Here is a 25549-nt window from a genome sequence, read left to right on the forward strand (position 1 = left end):
CCGCTACCTCTCAGCCGTGCCAACTCCGGCGATCCGCCACCTCTCCGCAACGCCAAATCGGAAGACCCACCGCCTTTCTCTTCCTGCCACCACCGGTCTCAATCCCCTCTCCTCTGCCGTCACATCTGGTAAGGATTTTGCTATGTGTAAATTTATGTATAATATTCTCTAATCATACGATTTATTAGGCCAATTTTTTTGGTATTTTGTTTTCTCGTCTTTGCATTCACTCCGCTTCCATTCCCGTTTCCATCGAGGGGCCTTTTCCAAGGCCTACGACGACATGGAAGCTGTGACTTTTGTCCGTAAGTTTTTTTTATTCTTCTTTTCTTTCTTCGTTTTTACTGTATTATTTTCCCGCTGTTTGATGAGTATTTAACCTTTGATGCTCCAGGTGGTGATGGGTTATAGTCGAGGTAATACGGCCAAAATGCCCCGTCTGTGGTGAAAACTTAGGCTCAAACATGGGGATGAAGGAACATTACTATAGCATTCATGCATTCAACGAAGGAATATGGCAAGCGATTCTGGAATTGGCTAGGGAGTTGGTCCAATTGTATAACATTCTTCAGAAAATATTGTGGTTTGCAGGAAATGGTGTAAGGAAATTTCTATGTTTTTTGGGTTCAAATCGCGTAGTTGTATTGTTTTTTTCGGAGTTGGTGGTTGTTATCTCGAAGTTGTGTTGCACTCTTGTCCATACCGGTTCACGGTTCACGGTTCGGGCCGGTTCATACCGGTTCACGGTTCATTATTTTCCGGAACTGGAATCGGCCCGTAATATGCACGGTTCGGCGGGCCGGGTCGGCCGGCCCGTTCAATCCGGTTCAGGGGCGGTTTCGGGTTGGCCCGTAAAATTATATTTATATGTATATATATATTTAAAAAAAAAAAAACTTAATGGATAAATAAATTAAAATAATTACTTTTAAATAGGAAAAAAACAAAAGGAAATAAATATAAGGACTTTAACTTAATTTTATAGGAAAAAAATGGGGTGTGAGGGTATTTATAGGAAAAAATGGGGGGGGGGGGGGGGGGGGGGGGGGGGGGGGGGGAGGAATTCAAAAAATAGTAAATAACGGCCGGTTCATCGGCCGTTATTTGATCTTTTTTTTGAATTTTTTTGATTTTTTTTTTAAATCCGGGTGAAACACCGGGCCGACCCGGCGGTTCACGGTTCACCAATTCATAGAACTGGGCCCGTCTCGGGGACGACGGGCCGGTTCACCGGTGTCTATCCACAAGTATTAAGTTGAATAATGAGAAAATTAATTTTTTTTGGAATTAAAATCACTTTATTTAAGACGTGTATGGGTGTGCTATGTAATTTCGAGTTTGTCAAATACGTTACAATTCATTGAAATAATCATTGGATTTTCTCTAAATTCTCACTATATTGTAATTCTATTTTTTTTTAATTTACTCACTTTCTTTTGTTGTTCCATGAAACTATTTTGAGTTTGAAACTAATGCCGAAATAAAAAAAGGTTTGATTATTGACGCAAGTTAGTTGTTTTGATTGTTGTCTCTGAGAGGCACCTGGTAATATTCACGGAGTGTGTTTATTTGTTTTTGCAACAGTGGATGAGCTTTTCGAGACCGTTGCTCGACGATAAATTTTACCCTCTTATTAATTAATGTTGCTCATGCTGAAGCTTCCAATGTATTTGCTGCCTATGAGTAAGGAATTTTTTTTGTTTATCAAGTAATGTTTAATTTGTCTTTCTTTAGATGTTTGAGACATTTTTTATTATTGCTTTTATTGAGTAATATTTTTTTTTCAGGATTCTATGCAAGGAAGCTACACTCGACTCCAAGAAAGTGAAGAACACAACAGTAATGTGTTGAAGGGAAAACATGAGAGAGTGGCGAAAGGGCAGGTGCTGGTGCAATGGCAGTTCCCATGGACTGATTATAATGTCGTGCCCATATGTTTCTTTTCGTGGAATAATAACAAGAACAAGAGGCGTTTATTCTAATTTTTATTTGAAGACCAAACATCTTTAGACGGAGCATTTTTTTACCTATTACTATCGATGTACTTTAAATTTAAATTATTCTAATTTTAAAACCTTATTTTGATAATTTAAATTAATTTATATTTTGCAATAATTTTATTTCTATCATGTGCATACGAGGAGTTAAATTCCTAGTAACAAATAAATAAAAAGGAAAAGTGAAACTTGTATAATAAATATGGGCTATATTATATAGATTACTATGATAAGTGACAAATAAATAGATTACTATGATAATATATTTATATAGATTACTATGATAAATTCCTAGTAACAAATAAATAAAAAGGAAAAGTGAAACTTGTATACTATATTATATAGATTACTATGATAATATATATGATGTACTTGGGCTAAGAATGTAATTAGCCCAAAATTCATAATTAGAAATATGGGCCCACCAACAAGCCGAGGTTCAGATTTCGGCCCATGACTTACAAAGGCCCGGGAGTTTTAAATTTTGTATGAAAAGGAAAGACCACTTACTTCAGTTGATGAATAAGTTTCCCTCTTATTAGAAAAATGGATTCCTACACCCCGCTCTTAGATAAAACCCGTCTCCCCCAACCCTCACTCCAGAAACTCGCCGTGATCTCGATCTTCCACAAGTTCCGTTCCTCGCCGCCGTCCGATGCCGGCCGTGACGTCATCAGCCGCTGTCTCCGGTCTAATTCCCTGGCCGTTGCCGACCAGTCTGCCCGGGAACTATGCCGCCTCGTCAAGGATTCGAAATTGGATATCACCACTGGGTTACTGGAGTTACAGTCCGCACTCGAGGACTCCTCCAATCCGCAATTCACATGTTTATTCATCAAAGCCATTGGACTGCTCACCACACTTGGTTTCGAAGAAAATCAATCTTCGTTCCGTTTTCAATTGCCAGAGAATCATCCATTCGTCAAGGTGAGTGATATAACTTTGACCTAGTGTCGAATTGTATGAATTGTAGCTGAAATCCGTATTTCAACACTTTGTTGATTACAGTCGAGCTCTAACCCCTTTTATTTCTGAATCTATGAGCAATTCTTCATATCGTAATCTCTAAATATATATGGAATTGTATACTTGTTTTAGTGTTCTGGATAGAATCTGTAAATGTGATTGCATGTGTATTACCATGACAGATACTTTCGTGTGGGACTGAAGTTCAAGCCGTGCTTGTGAAACAAGTGATCGTGTTCATCATGAAGTGTAAACATCTTGGAATGGAGCCAGTCTGTGAATTCCTGGGCCCTTTCTTGAAATTTTCCATTATAAAAGTTCCTATTTCGAATTCCATTTCCAGTTCTGCATTCGTGAGGAACTTGGTGTCCACAATGGCGGCGTTCTGCTGCTCGTTTCCCCAGGAAGCCATTCCCGTAATTAAGTTTCTGATAGGGCATCTCAAATATTTCCCATGTAAGGATGCTGAAGTAAGTCTAAATGTTGCACAAAATGGTGCCACATCTCTTTGATTCTTATTTTGATTGATGCACTAAAATTTCACTTTTAGGAACTGGATCAGATTATCCTTGAGGGTGTTGAGTTTTCTTGCTGTTTCTGCAGGAGGTTACAAATGTTTATTATGTATTTGAATGCTTGGTGGATGCGTATCAGGTGGTTTTGAGGCAGTTAGTTGGAATGGGATCGGTATGTTACTCATCACAATTCTCACGTTTCTTTTGACACCTAATTCTCTAGCCTTGCTATATCCTTTTGGGACTAATTATGCTTCGCTTTTACTCATTCGACTTGGCGTCTGAACTTTATTCTCCAATGTTGTCAGCTTGTCCATGAAGCTCAATTGTGTGGTTTGGCACTGCTGGAGGAAATGCTATCGCTATTTAGGGATTTCCGCAATTGCGCAGGTGGGGTTGAGAAAATCTTAGATGCGGCAAGACACTTATTGGCTGTCCAGAAAGATCTTGGCCTCAGTTATCGCACTGGCCATTCGTCGGTGATGTTATTGTTGGTTCCAATTCTGACTCAGTCAGAGCTTGAACATGAACAATATTCTATACTGAAACTGGTCTTGTTTCTCTTGAGATGGAAAGGTGAAAATGGTATAGTTATCTTCTGTTGTTATACGTCTGTTGTTTTTGGATTCAATAGTTGTGGTGTAAAAAGTAAACTTAAAAAATGGAAATGACAAAGATGATGGCTCCATGATTGATGATTGTAGACCTAGGTAAACCAATATATTTATACTTATTAGATTATATTCTATAATAACATGCATCGTACCAACTACTGCCGCATCATGATTTATGCTCTTTGGTAGATATTGGATGGATTACAATCTCATTTCAATAGGTTGGACGAATGCCCATCTTCTGGAAAGAGTGTCTGTTCTTAAGTATATTATATTAAAAAATTGTCATACTTGCTTGCCACTGTGAACAATTTCTTGGTACATCGTGTTTTCTTAAAACATGAATTTGCCTGGTTATGCAGAAAACCACACCGGTGCCTCTTCAAGTGTATTGACCGAAGAGCTTCTGTTCATTTTTCCAGTTCTTGCACTTGTTTCCTCTCCGTCCAGATCTATTAAACAAACTACCACTGATTTACTTTCTATATTGGGAAAGATTGCTACTAATTTACTGATCGCACCAAAAGAAAAACAAGTGGCAGAAGGGAATCACCTGTCAATCTCTACAAAACCAGTGGTAGACGAGAATCACCTGTCAATCTCTACTCCTGGACATATCATTTTTAGGTTTCTAAGACATATGTGGTTTCAGGTATAGCTCAGAGTCCTATGAAAAAGTGTTTTTCTCTGCTTTCTAGTTGGCTAACAGACCTATCCAGAAAACCAATGTATAGTTCATTTTAAGAAATCTTTGACTTCTAAAAACATGGATTTCTATATATATTAGAAATGATCTTCGTGTGGGGAATGCCTTCGTTAAATTGATCACATTGCAAGTCTTTGTTTTCAACTGACTAATTATATTGATGTATTAATATGTCTAATAAGTGTTTATTAAATTTATTGCTCCAATCAGGATCTTGACAGCGTTAGCCTTGATGTTTTCGTATCTTATTGTTTGGGTTAAACTAAGCGCGCATGCATTATACGAATTTCCAAAACAATAGTTTCTTGCGCTCTTCTTTATTACTTCCGTTATAGCTTTAAGTCTTTGCTCATTTTTTAAGAACCGGGAGTTTAACCCTAAAACAGTTACTTCTGGCAGCATCCCGTTCACGGCTAAAATAAATAGTACTTCTTTTCCTTGAATAACTATTTTGCAGGATCAATCGTCATTGCATGGTTCATTCTACGTGAATCGTTTTTGTGAAGGGGAATCCTTTGCCAATGAAGATCATCATGGACTAAAAACATGGACTTCCTCCGTAAGGAAGTATTATAGTAGAATTGTTGGAAAGCAAAAATCCACTTCAACCACTACTAAGTCTGAAGAAATATTTCTAACAGGTAAACGCCTCCTGTCCTTGATTACAGTTACTTTCATTCTGAAATAGTTGAATTAGAATGCTTTTTCATAACAAAAACATAGTGGAAGGGCTGTTGCTGAACAGATCAATAGGGAGTCAATGCACTATAATAAAAGGAAAGAACAATGAATTCTATTTGTTACATTATTTAAATGGAGTATAAATTTTTTGAAGGCATTGTCTTCTTAATATTTCAATCCTGCAACACTAGAAAGTACATGACCAATTTATTTTCTTTGACAAATTCAATGTTGATTGTTAGTCTAACATTAATTTCTGACGACAAAAAATAGCCACCGACTTCTTTTTGCCTTAAGGTACTAATTCTTTTTAAAACCAACACTTAAATTTGTAAAACACTTTCATAAACTTTTAAGCTTCATATCTTACCAATGGTATTCTGGTAAGCAAAATATAATGATAGTTTGGTAAGGAGCAAAGTAGGAAGTTCATTATACTCTTTTGCATAAGTCGTCATCTCCATCTAGAAGTCTTTGATGGCAGGAGAAGTTTGGTAAAATGTGGCAAATTTAGAGGGGATGTTTTTTATTTGTGAAACAGGGGAGGATTGGGGATTTAGTTCTTTCAAAGGTGAGGTAAATTTAGTTACATAATCTTGTTCTGCGAAGTCATTTTTGTTATTTAACCTCTAACCTTGTTCGCCTTGTAGAAATGCCTCCGGTACTTTGTGCAGTTGCAAGTGTCATTCTCTTGCATCAAACGGGAAACTCTGCCATCGATCTGTTGTCTATTGGCTGTAATATTGAACCTAAGCTTGGTGTTCCTGTGTTGCTTATAATTCTATTCTACAATCATATATGCTCCAGTTCAGAAAAACTTAATGACTCTCATGATATGCTTGTGAGTGTTAGATATTTCCCCCGACCTAAATTCATGCAACATGAACTATTTTTTTTTGGTTCATTTGTTTTTTTATGTTTATTTGGCCGAGTATGCATATCATGAGAAAATTTCCTATATTTTTCTTTCATGCAGCTCAAGCTTTTAGGTTTGCTTCCATCAGTGGCTTCACATCCTGCAATGATACCACTGATTCTTCAGATTCTCTTGCCAATGCTTCAGAAGGATGTGAATCCGTATGTCATCTGTAATTGTTCATGTACATATGTATTGTTGTACATTACAATATCTAGTTACTTACGTCTCATGATATTAGGTGCGTGTCAGGGTGACAGTACGTGGTGACTCTTCAAGCTTCAAAATTTCAGTTATTTCTTGGTAGTCATGGATTATTGTAACTTAATATTTGTCCGTGCTGCCACATTAGGCAAATCATGTTCATGGTTTAGGCTGAAAATATAATGCAAATTTCCAACCTTAGGAAGCTAGTAAAATATGGCTAGCGCTGAATTGATGAACTTGTTGTAAAACAGGGTAAATCGGGTAACTGGTAAGAGCTGTGGGCTGTAATTTGGAACCAAATTAATGAAAGAAGAATCAAAATGGATTCATAATTTCATATACATACAAACACAATATGAGATTTAAATATTCAGTTTTTTTGGTCATTAGGTAGCAGTGCGCCAGATTCTATGTCAGTTGTTCGTAAGCTACTTAGAACAATGTAAATGTTTTTGAAAAATCAGGGCCAAGGTTTCAGTTCTTTGATACTCTTTTGGGATCATTAAGATTGTCTGTTTGTTTTTGTGTTTAGAAAGTTGGAAATTATTTACAGAAACAAGTGTTTTTATAGTATTCCAGTTCTGCTGCTTTCGTAAATGATAACCTGCTTTCATTTCATTTGGCAATTCATCAGTGTCATAAAAGCTACTGCTATACGCTTGATTTGTAAGACCTGGGAGATCAATGACCGTGTCTTTGGGAGTTTACAGGCAAGAGATTGTTATGTTATTTATTCATGGTTGTTGAGTTACTTATATTCAGGGAATGTAAGTAGTTAATTGAGACAAGTTTTTTTTATTTTGTGGATTTCAGGGAATGTTGAATCCAAATGGATTAGTACAGTACGATGCCGAGAGAGGAATCTGTATCAGTATAGCAGCTTCTATTCAAGATATTTGCAAAAGAAACGCTGATAGAGGGGTGGACATTATTTTGTCTGTTGCGGTATGCTGTACTTATTTGTCTAGAATTTTATATGCTTCCAGTTGAACATCTCTAATTATTCTGTTTTGAATGTTAGGCTTGCATTGAAAATCACGATCCTTTGGTTCAGTCTCTTGGATTGCAGGGCCTTGCACATCTTTGTGAAGCTGATGTTATTGGTAATCCAACTTTTGATGCTTTCAGTACTTTACTTTGAGGTACTTATCAAAGAAATATTAACTGGAGTTCAAGTTTTTGTGCCTCAAGAAAAGTAAATGCCACTCAATCACTAAGCTATATAATTAGTATTGAGATGAATGGTTTTTTTTCCATTTCTTCTTTTACTGTATAAGATTTACCAGTTTTGTGTTTTTTCAATAATGATGTTTTTTCGTCCAAATGACACTGCCTCTTGGTCCAGATTTTTACACTGCCTGGGATGTGATTGCAAAGCATATGGAGAACTACTTTCAGGATCCCATTGTTGCTTATGGGTAAATGTCTGATTGCTACTTCTTCTGTCACTCCCATTTCTACTTTTACAGGATCTTTAACTTTATATTGTAGTTGATTCAAAAGTAATTACAAATTGCGATCTAACTATGTCACTGTTGGATGATTGCTGGTTGAATACTTTCTTTAATAATCTATGCACTTTTTCGCTCTTACCTAAAATTCTCTGATGTTTAATGACTTTTTTGTTCGATAGGCTGTCTCTTCTTTTGAGATGGGGGGCAATGGATGCTGAAGCATATCCTGAAGCAGCTGAAAATGTGTTAAAAATATTGTGGGATATAGGAACCCACAGAGAAAGAAGTCGGAGTTCTTTGTGGACAAGAGCTCGAGAAGCTGCCTTCACAAGTTTATTGCAATATGAGGTAGGTGTTGTGAATTCGTTTATTGCTTTTTAACTCTATATAACTTTTATGCTGCATCATGATTACCTTATCTGGCAATTCATTTGCTTTATTTGATTTTTTTTTTCCTTTTTTTTTTCAATTCTATCTCACTTGGAAATATTTTTCAGGTGCTGCATGTTCAGCGAAGCATACCAGATTTCAGCAGCAGGAACATGGATTTTATCATTACTGAGACTAACCTTGATTTGCTGACAGCAGTGGAAGAATTTGAAGTCAGACTCATGAATTATGATCACATGCAAGTGTTTTTTTGGTTATCTGCATGTTACTATAAAACTAACTAGTGAAAAATCTCATATTGATGATCCTTGATTATTTTTTGTGCAGTACAAGACGAAGATTTGTAAAGCAGAAAAAGATCTTTGGATCTAGAAACAAGATTGTTAAGTTGTTAGATGTTGTCCCTGAGGTTATTTTTGGTTCAGGTACGAACCAGTTTGTCCTATGAGTCTTTGGTATTAGTAATCACTGGAGATATGTCATATTAATCTTCTTCATAGTTATTGTTTTGACAGTATAATTTTCAAGTGAAATGACGCAGGATAGTGGTTGCTAATAACTTTTCAAAACAATTTCTATGTCTAATTCCTCTTCCCAATCACAGCCTGGCACTTTTTTATGCACTTCAGTGGAACAATATTTTTTCTTAAATTCCTGAGTTAGATAATATGGTTTTGTTTTGTATTATATATAAAGTTAGGCGACTAAGCTAAATGAGAACCTCTGTTCATAAACATCATAAAGATTTTGATAAAGCTGGTAGTACCATGATAAGTAAATTATTTACTGTGTAGCTATCATCAAAGAATTTAATTGAATCTTGCTTACAAGCATTTCCTTTGCAGGAAGTAACCACAGGATTAAAGAATTACCAGGTGCAGCTTTACTCTGCCTTCCTGCTCATAAACATGTGAAGAATGAAGGACTGTTAAAAGTGAGATAACTATGTCTCTGCATTTTGTCAAAATCTTTTTTTTATTCCTGGGATTGTGGAGTTCTGAATATAAATGCGCAGGGATTACAAAATGTACTCGCTAAATATGAGGATGCAGCTGTGGAGATATCTGGCTCTCTTCAGCTGTCAAGAAATATTTTGCTTGCCATTCTCTCTTTGCAGTCATGGAAACCTTTCATGCAAAGATGGTTGAGGTCTTGCATCATGGTACTAGAGGCAAATCCAAATCACATCGTGCCAGACAAAACTTTGAAGGCTTCTAAAGATATTTTGAAGGTTCATCATACTTAATGTTCTTTTATGTCTGTGATACGCTTCTGTTGTCTTGTTTTCTGTTGAGTTGCATATAATCTCGCAGACTCTAACAAGGTTAGCAGAAGCCGCAATTCCTCGATCTGCTGAGAACATCGCTCTAGCACTGGGAGCTTTTTGTCTGGTAATTAGCTATAAGCATTTAATGCTTTCTACCATTTATTGGGGAATGTTTAATCATATTCCGTTTATCTTAATAGTTGGAGCTAGTTTCTAGAGTATGGACATAATCCCATAGTTAAGATCTATCTATACTTTGCTGCTGCTCTTTTGTTCCAACGAAATAACTTATCTTTCCGCATAAGGGTTGCTTTCTTATAGGCCTAATGCCATCAATAGCCAAACAACATACTTAAATGAGTTCTGGAGTCTATTAAAATTAGAAAAAGAAATTATAGTATGTAATACCTAGGGAAGGAAGAAAAGAGTTGATATGACAGGTTTGAGTAAAACTTGAAGAACAACTCAAATTTGTATAACATCAAAATGTAATTCTACTAACAAAGAGTGAAACATTACCTTCATATTGTTTAAGGTTAAGTAAGTCACTATTGTTAGAACAAACTCCCATCATTCAATTTGAATAATCTATTCTATATGGGGACGCAATTTTAAATTAGAACTGAAGTTAAATCCTGTTTTTCCTCTTATATTTTTTAATCCATGATATTTCTTAATGTAGGTACTACATGGATCTGCACATGCAGTCAAGTCGATGGCTTCAGAGTTTTTGCTAAAATGGTTATATCAGTATGAGCATGAACATCGCCAGTGGTCAGCAGCAATGTCTCTTGGGTTGATCTCAAGTTGTCTACATGTGACTGATCATGAGCTCAAGTTTAAAATTATAAATGCACTCCTTGAGGTATGTGATTGACTTAAAGAAATACGTAGTGCGTATTTTTTTGTTTATAATTTTAAATTATTCTATCTCATTATCTATGATTTAAAATAGTCTCAAGAATGATTACTTACAATCTGTAGGTAAGTGAATTAATCTACATAGTGTTTATTATTCTGTTGGAACATATGAAAATCTACGGTGTTGACTTGTTATGTGTTACAACTATGCTTGGTTTGGTCTTCTACAGGTCGCATCTATTAGCAAGAGCACCCTCGTGAAAGGAGCTTGTGGGCTTGGGTTAGGTTATTCGTGTCAAGATCTTCAAACTAGAATTGATTCTGGAGTTAGTACTCGATCAGGAAAAGAAACATATAAGATACAGGAAACCGAACTGTTAAGTAGAATCATCAGGACCTTAGTTCAGATGATATTTCAGTTCGGCGGATGTTCAGCTGATATTCTGGAGAAGGTAGAATCGTATTTTCCTTCAGGAACAGATAATTACTCCTTAGCCGATGTTGAACTTCTGGACGAGGAGGATGTGTGGGGTATCAATGGACCTATAATTGGCTTAGGGAATTCTCTCGGAGCAATATACAGGGCTGGGGCTTACGATGCAGTTCTTTATATAAAATCACTAATCATTTCATGGATTCCTAGTGCAAATATCTCCTTCTCAAAGTGCGCTGTAGGGGAAACATGTCTACAGATGTCGTCTTTAGGAGCATGCCTTGCCTTACCATCTGTAGTATCTTTCTGCCATAGGGTAGAACTGATTAATGATATTGAGTTGGACCATCTTATCAGCGGCTTTGTGAACCTCATCTCTGAGCTGTTGTCTGTTGAACCATTTGACACCTTTCACCAGAGCTTGTTGATGGCATCTTGTGCTGGGGCGGGCAGCCTCCTCTGTATTAACTTGAACGTGGGGTTGCACTCTTTAGAAGTCGAACATGCTAAATCTTTGCTAACATTATTCAGAAGAACTTACTCGAGTCCTCACCCACCATTTATTCATCTAGGAGGAATGCTTGGTGTTGTAAATGCACTGGGGGCTGGTGCAGGAATGCTGAGTCAACTCTTCCCTTTATCCTCCTTGACCACCACATCTGATCAAAAGGTTGTAATTCCCAACCCACTCTTTGGTGTTTGTATCATCTTTAAGAAGAAAAAACCATCCTATTTCCCGTTAGAAAATGGTTTTTTGAATTTCATCAACTAAATATCAAAAGGAAATTCTTGTTCACAATGTAAGCTAAATCACTAGTTATTAAAACGTATGATTGATATCTAGAAAAGTGAGCAAATTTGAAATGGAAAAATGGGTGTGGAATCTACTGAAATACATACAAAGAAAGGACAAACTCCAAGTTTTACTTGTGATGTTTTTGTTCATTGGGCTGTTTTGTCCTGGCAGGATCCATCTCAAGTCTTGGGTCCTCTACTTTCGAATAGTGTTCTGGAGGCTGAGTCCACATCACTTATTCAAGAGATATTTCTTGTTGCACAAAACTCTGAGGATCCTCAATCACAGCAATATGCATCATGGGCAGTTTCTTTTCTCAGACATTTTGTCTTCTCTAGAGAACCTGCTAATGAGGAGAGTGCTGTACATGACTCTGGTATCCCTGACCCTAAGTCTGTCGCTCAGGAATTTTCCGAAGACAGCATTGTCATGAAACTCTCTGTGTGGCTTATGCAGATGAATTATTCTGAGGTACCCTTTGCTGAATTTTGATTGTTTGAAGTTATTGGTGATATTGTTTCTTTAAGTTAAGGGATCGGGTTTTTTGTAGCATCCTTGCAAGTTCATTTCTTTGTCTTGATATGATCAAACTAAAGAGTAATACGTAAATGTATATGTATATATCCTTGTGCATTGTGTAAAATCATTTTATTTCCCCTGTAGCTAAATACCAAATCATTCTTCTACAGCTAAATAAAGTTTTTTTTTTCTTGCTTTGCCTTCCTTTCTCGACTTCAATAAGTTGCAGTTCGCAGCAGACTAAATATCAGAATTGTATCTTTTTCTTTGCGATGCCTGTCCCATGTTGTAGCAAATCAATTTTATTCCCTTGCGGCTAAAATACCAATATATAGAAATCTTTCTGATTTAGAATTCAATGAATTGCAGCTTGGTAGCAGTATAAAAATTACCACTGTAGCTTTTGCTCTGCGATGCCTATCACATGCTCCAAGATTACCCTCATTGGACTGGGGAGCAATCATCAGAAAATGCATGAAATATGGCGGTCAAGTGGCTGAAATGCCTTCCAAAGATACAATAGCCTTCAGAAAAGGAACTCTAAGGGAGGAATGCTTTCTATTCTTGTTATCTCATGCAACTGATTCACTTCTTGGCTACCTTGACGAACTATATGACGTGTCGAGGTTCAAGACGCTCGAATCAAACCTGCAATCACTAGCACTCTTGCACCTGACTGACCTGATGAAAACGTTCTCCAATTTAAGAATTGCCAAGGTTTTTGATGATGTGGCTGAATTCTTACATTGGTCTGTTTCTTCTGATCAATACGATGATGAACAGAAAATAATGTTGCGGGTTTCATGCTGGAAGGGTCTGCAGATGTGTTTAAATGAATTTGCTGCCCTCGAGACACAAGATTATGCATATAAATTGGAACATTGTATGGAAATTCTGTTTACAATGTTGCCTTGGTCTCACTCAGGTGTTATTGTAGAGTTCCAATTGGAATGGACTGAAGCAATTAGATGTCTTGGAAAGGCTCGACAAAGCTGGCTACTATCAGATCTTTTGTCGGTATGATTTCACTTTCCCTCGATGATTCCACACTTGGTTTTGCACACTCAAGCACTCAAATTACATAAATGCTTGCCATCATTTGTATTATGTGTCCACCCTGCGCTCACATTTGACGAGAAATGTGGAATAATTTGTTCTCTTTTGATGAACAGTATTTAGATGCGAACTTCAAAGAAGAGAACAACCAAATCTTCAATACTCTGAAAAAGGTTTTCGCTAAAGCTGCACTGGTTCGAATCGGCTCCATCCCAGTGTTGGAACTTGCGAAATTGAAAGCCTATATTTTGAACATCAATTCAGAAGGTTAGTTTGCCAGAATTTCAAAGTGACTACACTGAAGTTGTTCTGAGACCTACTAACAGAGAGTACTCAAATATCTAAACATGCAGTTGTCTGGAACATTCTGGTAGAAGTCACTGTAACTTTGCAACACAGTGATGAGAGCACTAGAAGACAATGGCTTGTTGACACAGCGGAAATCTTGTGCGTGACAAGTTACCCTTCAACGGTATGTATGGACCAAAAATTTCAAATTTTATTATTTTTTATACAAATCTTTGGAAATAAATAGTCACTGATACTTTATGGTTTTCATTCTTTATGAAGACTCTGCGGTTTCTAGGCCTGTTATCTGGCAGCTGCTGCAAATACATGCCATTTTTGGTTGCAGATAAGTTAAGTGTGTTGAGTGACCTGCCTGTCACTCTATCATCTCTCCTTGAGGGCAGTGGGTGGGGGGTAGTTGCAGAATCTGTAGCATCGTACTTTTGGAAATCGACGGTCCGGATTCATGATTGGGCCAGAGATGTAGAAGGTGGTGATTACATACCTGGCTCACAACCTATTGACAGCACTGAGAAAGAAATGGCGGACTTGTTATTTCGAGTGATGCATCAGACCTGTGTGTCGTTGAAGGAATATTTGCCTACGGATAAACAGCTGAGACTTGCTAATATGGTGGTCTCGTGATTCCGTACAAGGGGGGGTTATTTTGTTGTGTTTAATGTAGATCAAAACGAAAATCCGAATAGGATGTAATTTTAACTTATTTATAGACATTGTCACTTGGATTTTCAAAAGCCAACTAATGCAGGAAATATGCAGAAAAATGATTAGAGTAAGAGAAGGGGTTATATTCCTTTTATTTTGTCTAAACGTTTTATATTTAAAAAAAAAAAAAAAAAAAAAAAAAAAAAAAAAAAAACTTTCTATGCAATTGATTGCATAATTTTGAAGTAGTCCTATTTCATATTGCCTATAAATATCCTACAATTGATTTAATTTTTAAAAAAATTATGGAGTCTTTTTTAATCAATTAGGGAAATCACATAGAACTGAGTAGTTTCTGCAATTCAGTCAACTGGTTATTATGGGGCAATTATGTCATTTGAACTCGCAATTAACAAATAGAAGTTATTTAAACAATATCACAGTAAAAAGAAAGGGCATGGAGAAGCCCAAATGTTCCAAGGTACATCCTTTAAAACAAAAAAGAACAAATAAAAAAAAGTTGGAAGTGTAACTATACTAAAAATATCTATATCGAAACACAATGAATTACATGTTGCACTCACTATGGCTAACAGTCGAAAGTTATAGATATCTCCCCACACATCTCAAAAATGAGAAAAAATGTTTTCGTAGCTAGAATTTAGCACCATCTAACAAAACATATAATTATATTTTAATCTGACATCACTTTTACCTCACTGTACAGCTAGAAGCAGCATCAGGGACAAGAACTTCAAGAAAGCTGTTTTTCGGTCGAAATAGATTTAGAATCTATGTCCTGCTCAACAGATTCTGAATCAGCTTCTACAGGTTCCCCAGCTTCTAAGGAAGATTTTTTCTGATTTTTATCGATGGGTGCATCTTCTCCGACAGGCTTAACGTTAGTAGTAGCATTTGATGATATTTTAGAAGCAACTGAAACATTTACTGGCCGAGCACCTTCGTTATTAGACGTGAGCCACATAAACTGCAATTTGTGACCTTGCCATGATTTACCATGCAAGAATGCCTTCTCAGCAAACCGTCTTGTTGTAAAGCAAACACGAGCTGAAGAAGTATCGGAGGATGCTGAAGCATTGCTAGTCCCTTGAAGTTCTGACTCTTCAAGTTCCACCGAAGAAATATCACCGTAAGTAGAGAAGTGCTCCTCCAAAGCAGCAACCTAGTAAACATACACTCAATTTTGTTAATATTAAATAATTATCATTATAAAGAGTAAAGCCGGATTCATGCAAAACTAACTGAAGACATAATATCCAATTTCCCAAGTTCGTAAAATTCTAGCACCAACAAACACATCAAGAATAGGTCTCGAAAAATCCTACACTTTTTCCCCACACATCCATCAAAATTAATGAAGGATAAATAATATGCAAGGCATTTATGGCATAAGAGGCAAATATAGGTGCATGCACGTAAAATAGCCATTACAACAGACTGGGTTAATACAGAAAAATGTCATACGAGGAGAAAATGACAAGGTATGTGGAAAGACAAAATAAATAAGAAACTTACGTTTTCAAGGCCAGCTGGTAATGGAGGAATGATTCTGAATGCTGTGGGCCGATTGTCCAGTTTGAATCTGTTTACTGTAAGAGGTGGTGGCCCTACAGATGTCGGTGGATGCAATGAAGGTTTCGAAGGTTCCTGGACCTTCATGGTTGGATTTGAATTGGATGTATGTTCAGTAGAAATGGCATTCGCATTCTTCATGTTATCTCTTGGTAATGACTTGGGAGTTTCAGCTTTCGCATGATTAGATGGTGTTTCACCTTTAAGCTTTTTTGGGGTCAGATCTGATGCCGTCACATCGTTGGGGCCTACAGCCTGCAAAAGGATGAAAACTTAAGGGTCGCTAAAACTTGAATGAAGCTGAGTTTATGTTATTTTTTTACTTCTGCTTTAATTTAAAATAGTGAAGAAAGCTAAAGAATGGGGCAAAATGGCACATATAATGTTCAAATCACTTCCCATTTATCCCACAGACCCCACTGTTTCAGTTAGTAACTAGCATACAAATCCATACCAAACCTCTATATAAGCAGGTGTCAGGTGTTCAAATCAACTGATAGTGCAGAATTAATATGAAATATAATGTTCATATCACTTTCCCTTTATCCCACAGACCCCACTGGTTCGGGTGTTTAAAAGGAGATATAATATGTGCAGATTTAACCCTGAGGATCAAAAGAATAATCGCTCAAAAAAAAATTTCTAGCATAATACAAATGAAGAAATTTTGAGAATTACTTGTTTTTCAAGTTTGTCTAACTGGCGCCGGAACTCATTTCGTTTCTGGTCAAGCATTTCCTGCTTCTTACGAAGTTCTTCCTTCAAAAGCTCTAAATTCTCCAATTTCTTCTGTTGTAGTGGGGGGGCTTTAGGACCATTAGCAACCACAAGCTTGGAATGATCATAAACCGACTGCTGAGAAACAGACGGATGGCCGTTGCCATCTTTGCCACTTGCAGGATGAGGACTTCCCTTTCCTTTATCAAGAACAAATGGATGAGAAATAGCAGGATTATTTGCCGTTCCACGGCGAGTAATTGGCACATTAGCGGTGCCACTCATCCCATCATCAGGAATATTGTCTCGATTTGCCCACCAAAGCTTAATAAATCGATTGCCCATAACTGCATCTGGTGCCTTCTTTGCTGCTTCCGCCTCTTCCCTTCTTGAAAATTGAACAAACGCCCTTTCACTGTTTGCAGGAATATGAATGTCAATGACCTGACCAAATTTCTGAAAGTGCGAAAGAAGAGCTTCCCTTTTGTTGTCTTTCACAGGAATGCTGCTGACACATAGAGTACGAAGTGCCTGAGGAGTTTGTTTACGAATACTGTGAACAGGATCACTATGGTTCTTAACTAATAGACCGTTTCCATCAACATTTGTCCACTTCCCTTGATGAGGAACATCCGAAAGACCAGCACTTAGTTCTTTCTCACTTTTGCTGTCCTGGTCAAGATAAGAAGAGGATGTTCCAACTGTATCATTTTTTTCCTTTACTCCTAAACTACGCTTTGAACTACCTATCCTTCCCCAAACAGATGAACTTTGAGATCCAATATTGGTGGCATGTCGGAGTGAACGCTCATCATTAAATCCTTCAATAGGTGCCATGTTCTGCTGATCAGAGAGGTCCATTTCCAAAAATGACTCTGTGTCATGCGCATTTGATTGATTAAGTGCTCGGACTGCTGCTGAAGTTTCGGGACCATTATTTCCCCATAAAGGTTGATCTGGATCATACACGTCAGATGCCCCCACCATAGAACCTCCAACAACACCACCAGCCAGGCCAAAACCATCTTCAGTCATTCCAAGCCTGCTACTTTTTGCATGAAAAGCTTTGCTATTTACAGGTAAAGCACCTTGTCCAGAAGATATCCCCAGAAGCTGTGAGCCAGAAAGTGAAACAGGGAGATTGAACTGTGAAAGGCTCTGCAATTTTCAGAATAGCTGTTAATCAAGTAGTTCCAGCCAATAACCATCTCAACAGGGAAGTATGAATAAATTGCTGTCACTACACAACCACAGTACTGTTTGCAAGTATTAATATATTCAACTACAAGAAAGAACAAAGTTTTATTGCTAAAAGAGACTTCATTATTTGTTGCCTAAGTTGATGATACATAAGATCCACAAACATAGAAGGGCATGGTTACTAGCATGAAAGAATTCCAAATCTATTAATACAAAGTTCCTCGTAAATTTTTAACTCAGCGATATTTCTAGTCTTATCCTTCAACGACAAGGAAAAAAAACTAAGACAGCATAAAGTTTGGTGATCGAGAAATTTCATTTCAACAATGAACTTAGGCTTAAAGAGGTTATATGTTTTATAGGCTATTATCCGCAAAGCGTCATTATAGATCACCCATCTGCAGATAAAACATACAAATTTAATTTGTCATAAAAATATACTATCTCCAGTACATTTGCATGCATGTTGATTTTTCCGAGGTAAAAAATGTGAAACATCTACGTCGAGTAGTAGTTCAGTTAGATAACTCCAAAAGCATTCTGTAACACCAAGTGAAAGTAACATAATAAGAATTTCTCATCTGTACAGTTCACACACCTGTACATCTTCAATAACAATACGATTGACACCATGTTCCATTGGACACATGTCCCCCCTTAAGCAAAAACCACGTTCCTCAAAGTCTCGACACCGTTGCCGCTGAATACCAATGTTCATTGGCGGATTAATAGCTGGTCTGAGTGCCCCTTGCAAACCTAGTGGGTGAAGTGAGTCAAGCCTGCCATTAGGTAAGCCTGGAACCAGTCCAAATGCATTCCAAGATGTCTGTGCATTAGAAATACTTGGCAAGCCCCTGCCAGCAAACAGAGCAGGAGGGAGAGGTCCATGCTGAACAATGTGAGATGAAACATCAACCAAGCCAAGCCTGGAATCATGAATCCCCCATGGAAAAGGTTCCCTTCCTCGACCCCTAACAGGGCCAATTTGACCTGATAATGTTTGGTTTCCCCCGAGTCTTGGGTTAAATTCATTATGGGGCATGGAAAATGAGGCCTGGTTTGAATGTCTCTTCTCAAACCTTGAGGGGAAGTCTCTGTCTGAAGCATTATTATAACTGTTCCAGGTTTCACCTGATTGAGGGTCTACTTCTTTGTAAGGGTACCCATTTTCAAAGGGCCTATTCCTTTTTCTATATGGTCTTGTCAAACCTTGATCAGCCCCCAGAGATTGAGAAAGTGCCTCACGTCTGCGATGCTTGTGATTACGATCATCATCCTCATCTTCACCTTCACTGATTGCTTTGTCCTCAGGATCACTGGCCAAATCGGAAGATGAAAACCCTGGTTTCTCAGGAGTGACCTTCAGCTCCATGGAATGCTTGTAAGGAACAGGAGAGATCAAATTTGTTGTGCCGTGCTGAAAGCTATATCCTATCCAGTGATGGGGTAAATTAACTTGCAGAATGTATCCAAGATATGTACTGGACGAGGCAAAAACCATAACAAAGGTTTTAGTCGATAAATAAAAAGAAAACTGCCAGGGCCAAGGCATCTGAAAAAAATAATAACAAAGCAGAACTTCCAATTTTTTGGTAATTTTTGACATACAATCACTGCAAGTAATTCAGATAATTTGAAATTATTTCACCTGTTAATCTGCCAAAGAAATGGTGGTTCTCATTCAATATTCATAACATGAAAAGAAAGTATATAGTGCCATAATTCAGTCAATACTTTGATTCTTTCCCAAGTTCACGTGGACGGAATGCGAGAGCAGGAGCACTATGCTTCTAATTTGTTTTTTGTTGGTTTATTTATGCAGTTGCGCCTACATAGAACAGAAATACTACTAATATTCATAACCCAACCACAGAGACATATGAGATTCCTAGTTTATAGAAAAAAAATGATAGATTACTTACACCCATTTATCCAAATTAAAGCAAACAACTAAAGCTCTCTTTAAGCACTTGTAATAAGAAAGGGTGAGCTAACAAGAAATAGGTATCAGAAAATGAAAGAAAGTGAAAACGGGTTCTATGTAGAAGCAACACTTTCTAAAGTACTTTTTATTCTCCAATATACCAATAAATCCTAAAACGGATCAATTAGCATATGGAAGCGATACAGTTCTCAATAAATATTTGAAGTCAACAATAAGAACTCACAGCAGATGCAAACTTCTCTACTCTCAAAACCCTCGCAGATTCAAAGAGGTATGTTAATCCTTAACTAGGATAAGTATCAATAAACTACTGAAATTATTCAAGCCAAGCAGAATACGGGCTTCAAGCAAATAATCATACATGTCACTATTAGTTGAAAATAGCTTTCCATATCATTTTTTGCCACCGGTCTGTTTATGTGATCTGCATTCAATTTCAGAATCTCAATATTTTCATCAAATCTCACACGTGGAAGTCATTATCTTATAACAGTCATACGGTAAGTCCAAATCAGCTAAAATGCACTTAAAGCACCTACCAAGCAACTAATTTGATCACTGGCATTGGACACTTAAAACTAAACCCTTAGCTAGAATCCTAGATAGGAATAAGACGTAGAAATTCTTATTACAGAACCAGAGCTGTGAAAAACAACCAAACTGTGCGCAAGCTGACGAGTAAGTAAGGCAGGAATACCTATGTCATATGTATCAGTTCCCTATATATATATAATCAAAACACAACGAAGAAGCATGTACAATCAATCATCCCAATCACAAGCACACTCATCTAGAAATTCAGTGAGGCGCTAACTTTCATTAAGGGAAAAGCAGAAAACAAAAAATGTATTTCAATTACATCTGTCACTTAAATGCTCCACATTCTCGAAACCATACATGTCAAAATCGCGAGAAACATGAATTGTGAAAAAAAAAAAAAAAAACAGAGATTCTTCCGAAACAATGTACAGAAATCAATCATACAATTCATAAAGCCTAATTAATAGCATGATAAAAACTCAAATGAATTTATCGTTGTTCATAAATCAAAATCAATTGAAAAGGGGGTCGACGCTAACCTGATAGAATGGGATTTTTCTTTCTAGGGTTTTGATTCCGTGTTTCTTCAATCCGCAAGCATGCGTCGAGTTTATAAGTATCCCAGCTATTGGGGATTCAATTAATAGCAGACGCAAAAAAGAAATTATTCCCGATTGCTCTCCTTCTTTGTATATATCTGGTGTTCAGCTGTGTTGTTTATGAATATTTGTCTGTTTTGTGTATTTGAAATGTAGAGAAGAAAAGCTGAAAGGGGGTTTTACATTTGGAGGGTTGGATAGGGAAAATATAAATTAATATTGAGACCCCATACTTTCATGAAATATGAGAAGTGTACCCTTCTTCTATCGTGAAGAGTACTGGACTTACGTTTGATGAAATACATCGAGTAATTTTTTACCTTTTTTTTGATTTATATAAAATTACATGTACATATGTATAGTAGAAAATAACTCAGTAAATTTTATCGGGTGTAGCATAGAATAAAATGAAAAAAAATATATCAGGGTCTTTCGGGAAGAATTGCAGTTTGGTGTTTCTATCTTTGTAATATTGTAGATTGACCCCCTGAATTTGGGTTTTGATAAATTTGAGGATGAAATAAAGGCATCCATCCTAGTTGAGGAGATGAATGAATAGAAATTTACTCGCAAGTCCTAAAATTATTAGTGATATTCTTTTAGTTTTATAATTGGGATTTTTTTCATAAAAGAAAGACCAACTATATTAAGTCAACGGTTGACTCTTAATTAAACATGAATATTGATAACTAAATATTGTTTTATAGATCGATAATTTTATACATAGTTTACGCCAATATAACAATTACATACCAATTATATCATAGTGTTTTATCCAAAAAAATTACCTGAAATGATTTGTGCAGGCACAAATTAAACATTCAGGCACATTTTTTACCATTTCTCAAAAAACAAAAGGTAAAAAACTCAAAAACTCTCTCTACCCTTTCGATTTTCTTTTGCAAAGCCCGTGCAAATCGTCAATAGATCGGATGTAATTTTTACGTTTTTACGATCCTCTTGTTATGTAGATTACGAATCCGAAAAAAAAAACGAAAAAAATCGGACTTTGGCCTGCTCGTGTGAATTTACGCGAGCACTTCCCAAGTGCTCGCGTAAATTCACGCGAGCAGGCCTTGTTAATTTTTTTTTTTTTTTTAATTGCTCGTGTAAAAACACACGAGTGGTTGCAAAGTGCTCGTGTGAAATCACACGAGCACTTTGCAACCACTCGTGTGTTTTTACACGAGCAGATTAAATTTTTTTTTTTTTTTTATATAATTTTTTTTATAGAATTATAAGATGCTCGTGCAAAAACATGCGAGCATTTCAACAGTGCTCGTGTGAAATCAGATGAGCACTGTTGAAATGCTCGTGTGTTTTTGCACGAGCACCAAAATTTAATTTTTTTTTTTTTTTTTTTTTTTAATTTTTAATTTGGTAGGAATAGTACAAAAGGTAAATAGTTATGGTAAAAAGGTAAAAAACCATGGTAAAAAAGTGCCTGAATGTTTAATTTGGCCTGCGTATATCACCACCCAAAAATTACAGATTTAAATTGTGTTGATTAATGTTTAATGACAGCTGTATAATCATGCAAAAAACTAGTACAAATTAACAGTGGTACGGCTCACGGCTGTGTAAATATATATACCCGAAATGTATTGATATACGATTTTACAGACAAATGAATATAATCACAAGAACTTACATTGGATACTTACACAGTGGGGAGTGAGGATGAAAAGAAAGGTAATATAAACATAGACAAGTACAAAACACAAAGCACATCGGCAAATCATAATCAAACTCAAGAACAAGGTTTCATAAATATCTCTAAAAAAATGTAAAAGCCAATTTCAGGACAATCAAAACACGCGAAATTATCTTTGTCCACGCAGAGTTAACTCAGAAACGGGTAATTTAAATCTCTACAAACCACGCAGTAGAAAAAGCTCGATTTAGCGACCAAACCAATTTCGTCCATCTCCATCATTCATCAACTTGTCGAGGACTATATTCAGATCAACCGCTTGTCCATTTTCTGTCAACTTTTTCACCGTCGCCCTGACTTGGTCCCTCGGAAATCCCATGTTTGTTACTCTGTCGACTACATCATCAATAGGTACCCTATTCCCAGAACCACCTGAACCAGACCCAGAACCACCACCACCACCACCTACTGCGGCGGCTGCCGGCAGTGCTTGAGGTAATATTCTAGCTGTAGGTAGCTGTGGATAACCACTTCCACCACTCTGGCCCATATGCTGTGCTTTCACAGGCGAGTTATTACCACCATACTTTGATGGAGAGCTGCTGTAAGGATATGGATCACCATGACCAGATGATGGACCAAAAGAACTAGAATATCCTAAGGCAGGTTTGGTTGATGGAGGCTCATACACGTTGGTGGGGCTATAGTATTGTTGAGAGGGGGGTGGGGGGCGAATTCCCGATGGGTAAGTCTGTGGGGGTGCATACATTGATTCTTCTGGAAGATGATTACCGATTGGTTGTTGAGGTAGAGAGGGGTTAGCAGGTGGGAACGAGGGGTGCGGTTGAGAAGGTGGTGGTGGCGGCTGAGAGTACTGCGGCTGAGGAGGTGGTGGCTGCTGAGAGTATTGTAGCTGTGACGGTGGTGCGCCGGGATGGTGCTGCTGCAGCTGCAGTGGGGGTGGTGGTGGAGGTAGTTGGTATTGCTGATTTGGGTTTTCGGGGGTTTGACCGGGTGATGGGAAATAAGACTCTCGCTGAGGGATAGAAGGTGGTTGGTTTTGAGGGAACTGATTGGGAAACTGAACTTGAGGCTGTAAGTTATGCTGTGGAGGTGGTGGTGGAGGGGCGTTGGGCGGCGGTGGTTGTGCCGGAGAAACAGTAGAGTACTGCTGGTGAGAAGGAACTCCTGTCTGAGTAGAATCCATATGTGCAGCGTTCTTGCTTTCAACTTGTTCCACTTTCGGGTTGAGCATTTTAGCAATCTGTACTTGAGCTTCTACTACTTCTTGTTTATCCCTAATAAGCTCTACACCAGCTTGCACCTGCACACATTATTACGATAACCAGGCAAACACAAGACGAAGATTAATTAAGCAGTTTGAATATGTCATAAACAAAGGGGCTAAAATCGATCCAAAATACACAAAATTTAGAAAAGAGAAGATAAAATAGGTGTACAAGGCACAAACCTCGTTAAGGATATTCTCCAACAGTCTCATTTTTCCGTCAGTGATGCCATGGTTATTACCAACAGAAACCTTAAGATCATCAATGGAATGTTCGAGGTTGCGAGTCCTTGTTTCCAACTGAGATAATCTTGCACTCATGTTATCAACAGCATGTGTCAAATTGTCCATATACTTCTTCATCGTCTTATCAATCTCGGAAACCAAAGACGCATCCAAAGACGCATTGCTAGGCTTGTGATTGTTCCCCAAAACAAACTTGGCAGGCTCATCAGCATCAATAGAATTGTAATTCTAGGAAAATAAAACGAAGAACACAAGACAAAAAAAATCGCATAAGACAATATATATAAATCTATACAGATACCAAAATTCAATATCCTAATCATTATTTCATCGTCCCCATCCAAGAAGAAACACAAAAATCTTAACCCCTATACCTTAACAAAATAAACTAATCTGATTTACCCAAAAAAAATTGGAATTATCATACACACCAAGCATATTGAAAATAATCAAACCACCCGTAGCTATTCGTTATAGAACCACTACAATCATTCATCCAACCAGAAATCACATAATAAACAATTATTGAGCTCAAATTTATTCAGCAAAAAAAAAAAAAAAATTAACAAGAGGTTTAGCGAAATACTCTGATTGGAGAGGCACCGGGTCTGGAATCTAAGGAATTCCACGTTCTGAGGGGAGCATCGTCGTCGCCGGAGTCAAAATTAGACGGACGTGCAGCCTTCGGAGACGACGATCCGACAGCGGGTCGAATCGGCATGAATTCGTAGCTCGGAACGATGTCGTCTTTCTTCTCCGGCGGACGATTCATGAAATCGATGAAGTCACTGTTGCCGCCGCCATTGTTGTCAGTAGCAGCGGCGGCGCTCTGAGAATTGGAGAGATCCATGATCTGCTTGTCCATATACTGCGACGTCGTATTGTTATTCATCTGACTGAGTACTCGATCAATCGAATATACACAGAGGCGAAGTACTGTATGTATATATAATATGTATGTATTTTTATAAGGAAGATTGAAAGATGCTTGCTTTTGGATTGTGATTTTTTCAGAGAAAATTACGACGATGAACGATACTGTAGGCTGATTGCTGAAGGCGGAGTCCTCTCTCTTACTTCTTGGTGAAGAGTGTGAGGGTTTCCCATTCGGTTCGCGATCCTTATCTTTTGAACTAAAGTCGCTATGTGGTAGTTGAAATTGGATGGAATTGGAGCGAATCAAACTGAAGAGAAGTTGTGGATACTACTCTTTGTTATGTGTGGGCTTAGCCCAATTTTAGATTCTTTTGTGCTTAAGCCTAACTCGGTGGGTTGGCCCAGTAAATAAAAAATCTTCTATCAAATCCTTAATGGATTTATTGTTGTGAATCTAAAATATTTATTTATTGCTCTATTGAAATAACATCGTAATTACTAGTTAAATAATTATTTACTCGCTAGAGAAAATAATTCAATCCCATCTAATTCAAAATTA

General features: G+C 37.4%; 3 protein-coding genes across 5 annotated transcripts; 1 reads left to right on the top strand and 2 right to left on the bottom strand.

The window, feature by feature from the left end:
• The first annotated feature begins 2505 nt into the window (after positions 1–2505).
• On the top strand, positions 2506–14570 carry RST1 (ARM repeat superfamily protein). 2 transcript variants are annotated; one of them, XM_012994349.2, is made up of 25 exons: positions 2506–2924; positions 3146–3433; positions 3567–3650; positions 3787–4054; positions 4455–4744; positions 5256–5439; positions 6130–6320; positions 6456–6556; positions 7237–7312; positions 7416–7547; positions 7624–7705; positions 7948–8020; positions 8236–8404; positions 8554–8684; positions 8774–8871; positions 9292–9380; positions 9462–9677; positions 9760–9837; positions 10396–10578; positions 10805–11677; positions 11975–12274; positions 12692–13339; positions 13495–13645; positions 13732–13850; positions 13949–14570. In XM_012994349.2, exons 1-25 carry the CDS (start codon positions 2544–2546, stop codon positions 14309–14311), a joined length of 5568 nt encoding a protein of 1855 aa, XP_012849803.2. In that variant the 5' UTR covers positions 2506–2543; the 3' UTR covers positions 14312–14570. The 2 variants fall into 2 exon arrangements, with proteins under 2 accessions (XP_012849803.2, XP_012849796.2); XM_012994342.2 differs by having other exon boundaries at positions 2508–2924; positions 3787–4063.
• A 188-nt stretch (positions 14571–14758) lies between these two features.
• LOC105969582 (zinc finger (CCCH-type) family protein / RNA recognition motif (RRM)-containing protein) lies at positions 14759–21318 on the bottom strand. Of its 2 annotated transcripts, XM_088821434.1 has the most exons (6): positions 20867–21080; positions 19577–19670; positions 18441–19323; positions 16604–17800; positions 15869–16180; positions 14759–15515 (listed from the first exon to the last, which is right to left on the bottom strand). In XM_088821434.1, the coding sequence occupies exons 3-6, from the start codon at positions 19212–19214 to the stop codon at positions 15087–15089; spliced, it is 2712 nt and encodes a 903-aa protein (XP_088677560.1). In that variant the 5' UTR covers positions 19215–19323; positions 19577–19670; positions 20867–21080; the 3' UTR covers positions 14759–15086. The 2 variants fall into 2 exon arrangements, with proteins under 2 accessions (XP_088677560.1, XP_012849813.2); XM_012994359.2 differs by lacking the exon at positions 19577–19670 and having other exon boundaries at positions 20867–21318.
• A 1324-nt stretch (positions 21319–22642) lies between these two features.
• On the bottom strand, positions 22643–25294 carry LOC105969590 (basic salivary proline-rich-like protein (DUF1421)). The gene is made up of 3 exons (XM_012994366.2): positions 24701–25294; positions 24052–24342; positions 22643–23904 (listed from the first exon to the last, which is right to left on the bottom strand). Exons 1-3 carry the CDS (start codon positions 25004–25006, stop codon positions 22828–22830), a joined length of 1674 nt encoding a protein of 557 aa, XP_012849820.2. The 5' UTR covers positions 25007–25294; the 3' UTR covers positions 22643–22827.
• Positions 25295–25549: the final 255 nt, after the last annotated feature.

The sequence above is a fragment of the Erythranthe guttata genome, chromosome 8 (genome assembly GCF_056151865.1).
Source record: "Erythranthe guttata isolate IM_541 chromosome 8, IM_541, whole genome shotgun sequence".
Lineage (NCBI taxonomy): Eukaryota > Viridiplantae > Streptophyta > Magnoliopsida > Lamiales > Phrymaceae > Erythranthe > Erythranthe guttata.